A 1004-nucleotide genomic window follows, 5' to 3' on the forward strand; every position below is an offset into this window, starting at 1 on the left:
TGCAGAAACATGTTTTATAACAACCCCCTAATAACCTTTGAGACTGTGGTAAATCTCYTCCTTGTCTATAGCTTTAATCTGCCTGGGGACATTTGAGACTTAGAAAAATATGGTATTCGTTATCTGTCCTCTTAGTGAACAATGTAGGAATCTAATGGGTGAACATTCAGCATGGGCTTCATGCTTCATAAGGTATATTTCTGTTGAAACAGAGCGAACAGACCTTGAAATTGCTGGAAATTAAGAAGACATAACAAACTGTGGAAATTACACACGATGTGCAAAAAGACAAGGATCGGAATATGAGTTGAGCCACCAGCTGCAGAGCAGAAAGTAAGTCAGTTTAAAAATATCAAGCTTTGCAGCTCAGTTGTGAAGCTCTGTTGTCCATCCAGTACATATAAAATGACAAGAAAGTAACCTTGTATTACTTTACAGCCATTTGCTTAGAAAAAAATGTAGTCAAACCTTCCTTTTAGAATCCTTACAAACAACTTATTTTTGTATACTAGTGTCAGCTGTGAGTACAAACTGTAGCACTGCATTTTAACATATGAACTGTGCCCAAGAGTGGCTTATGGTGTTAATCAAGTTTTTGCAAATCAACAGCTTTACTTCAGTACATTTTACAGTATAGTGCTGTTTAACATGTATATACTTTTAACAAAAAAAACATAAAAAGCAAAGTGTATATGTAAAATAAAACTCTTGAACACACCAACAAAGACATAATGCTGATGCTAAACATGTAAAACCCAGGAGCCTTATAGGAAATAGAAAAATCTGGTTTCCTCCTTCATATAATACATTGTACACTGTGGTAAAAAAAAGAAGTAAAAAGTTAGGCTATGCGGCGGTTTCACGAATTGTCCCCTCTAGTTTCTTTGGGAGTAGCTCTCTCCTCTCGTCAATACTGATGACGGGCTTTCGACAGTTTTGGCCGTCGATATAAATCTTTGCATACACAGGGTTGGAGTAGTTCACGGGCTGCAAAGAAAAAAAAA

The 1004-nt window shown here is 36.5% G+C and overlaps 1 protein-coding gene across 1 annotated transcript in view; it reads right to left on the minus strand.

Moving 5' to 3' along the window:
- Positions 1 to 1004, minus strand: part of lrp1bb (low density lipoprotein receptor-related protein 1Bb) — a gene marked incomplete in the record, with an annotated part of 232866 nt that overhangs the window by 204 nt on the left and 231658 nt on the right. The window contains 1 exon segment of the mRNA XM_014016494.1: positions 1 to 987. Within this exon segment, the coding sequence (XP_013871948.1) occupies positions 847 to 987 (141 nt within the window).

This window comes from Austrofundulus limnaeus, unplaced genomic scaffold, assembly GCF_001266775.1.
Source record: "Austrofundulus limnaeus strain Quisiro unplaced genomic scaffold, Austrofundulus_limnaeus-1.0 Scaffold146, whole genome shotgun sequence".
Classification (NCBI taxonomy): domain Eukaryota; kingdom Metazoa; phylum Chordata; class Actinopteri; order Cyprinodontiformes; family Rivulidae; genus Austrofundulus; species Austrofundulus limnaeus.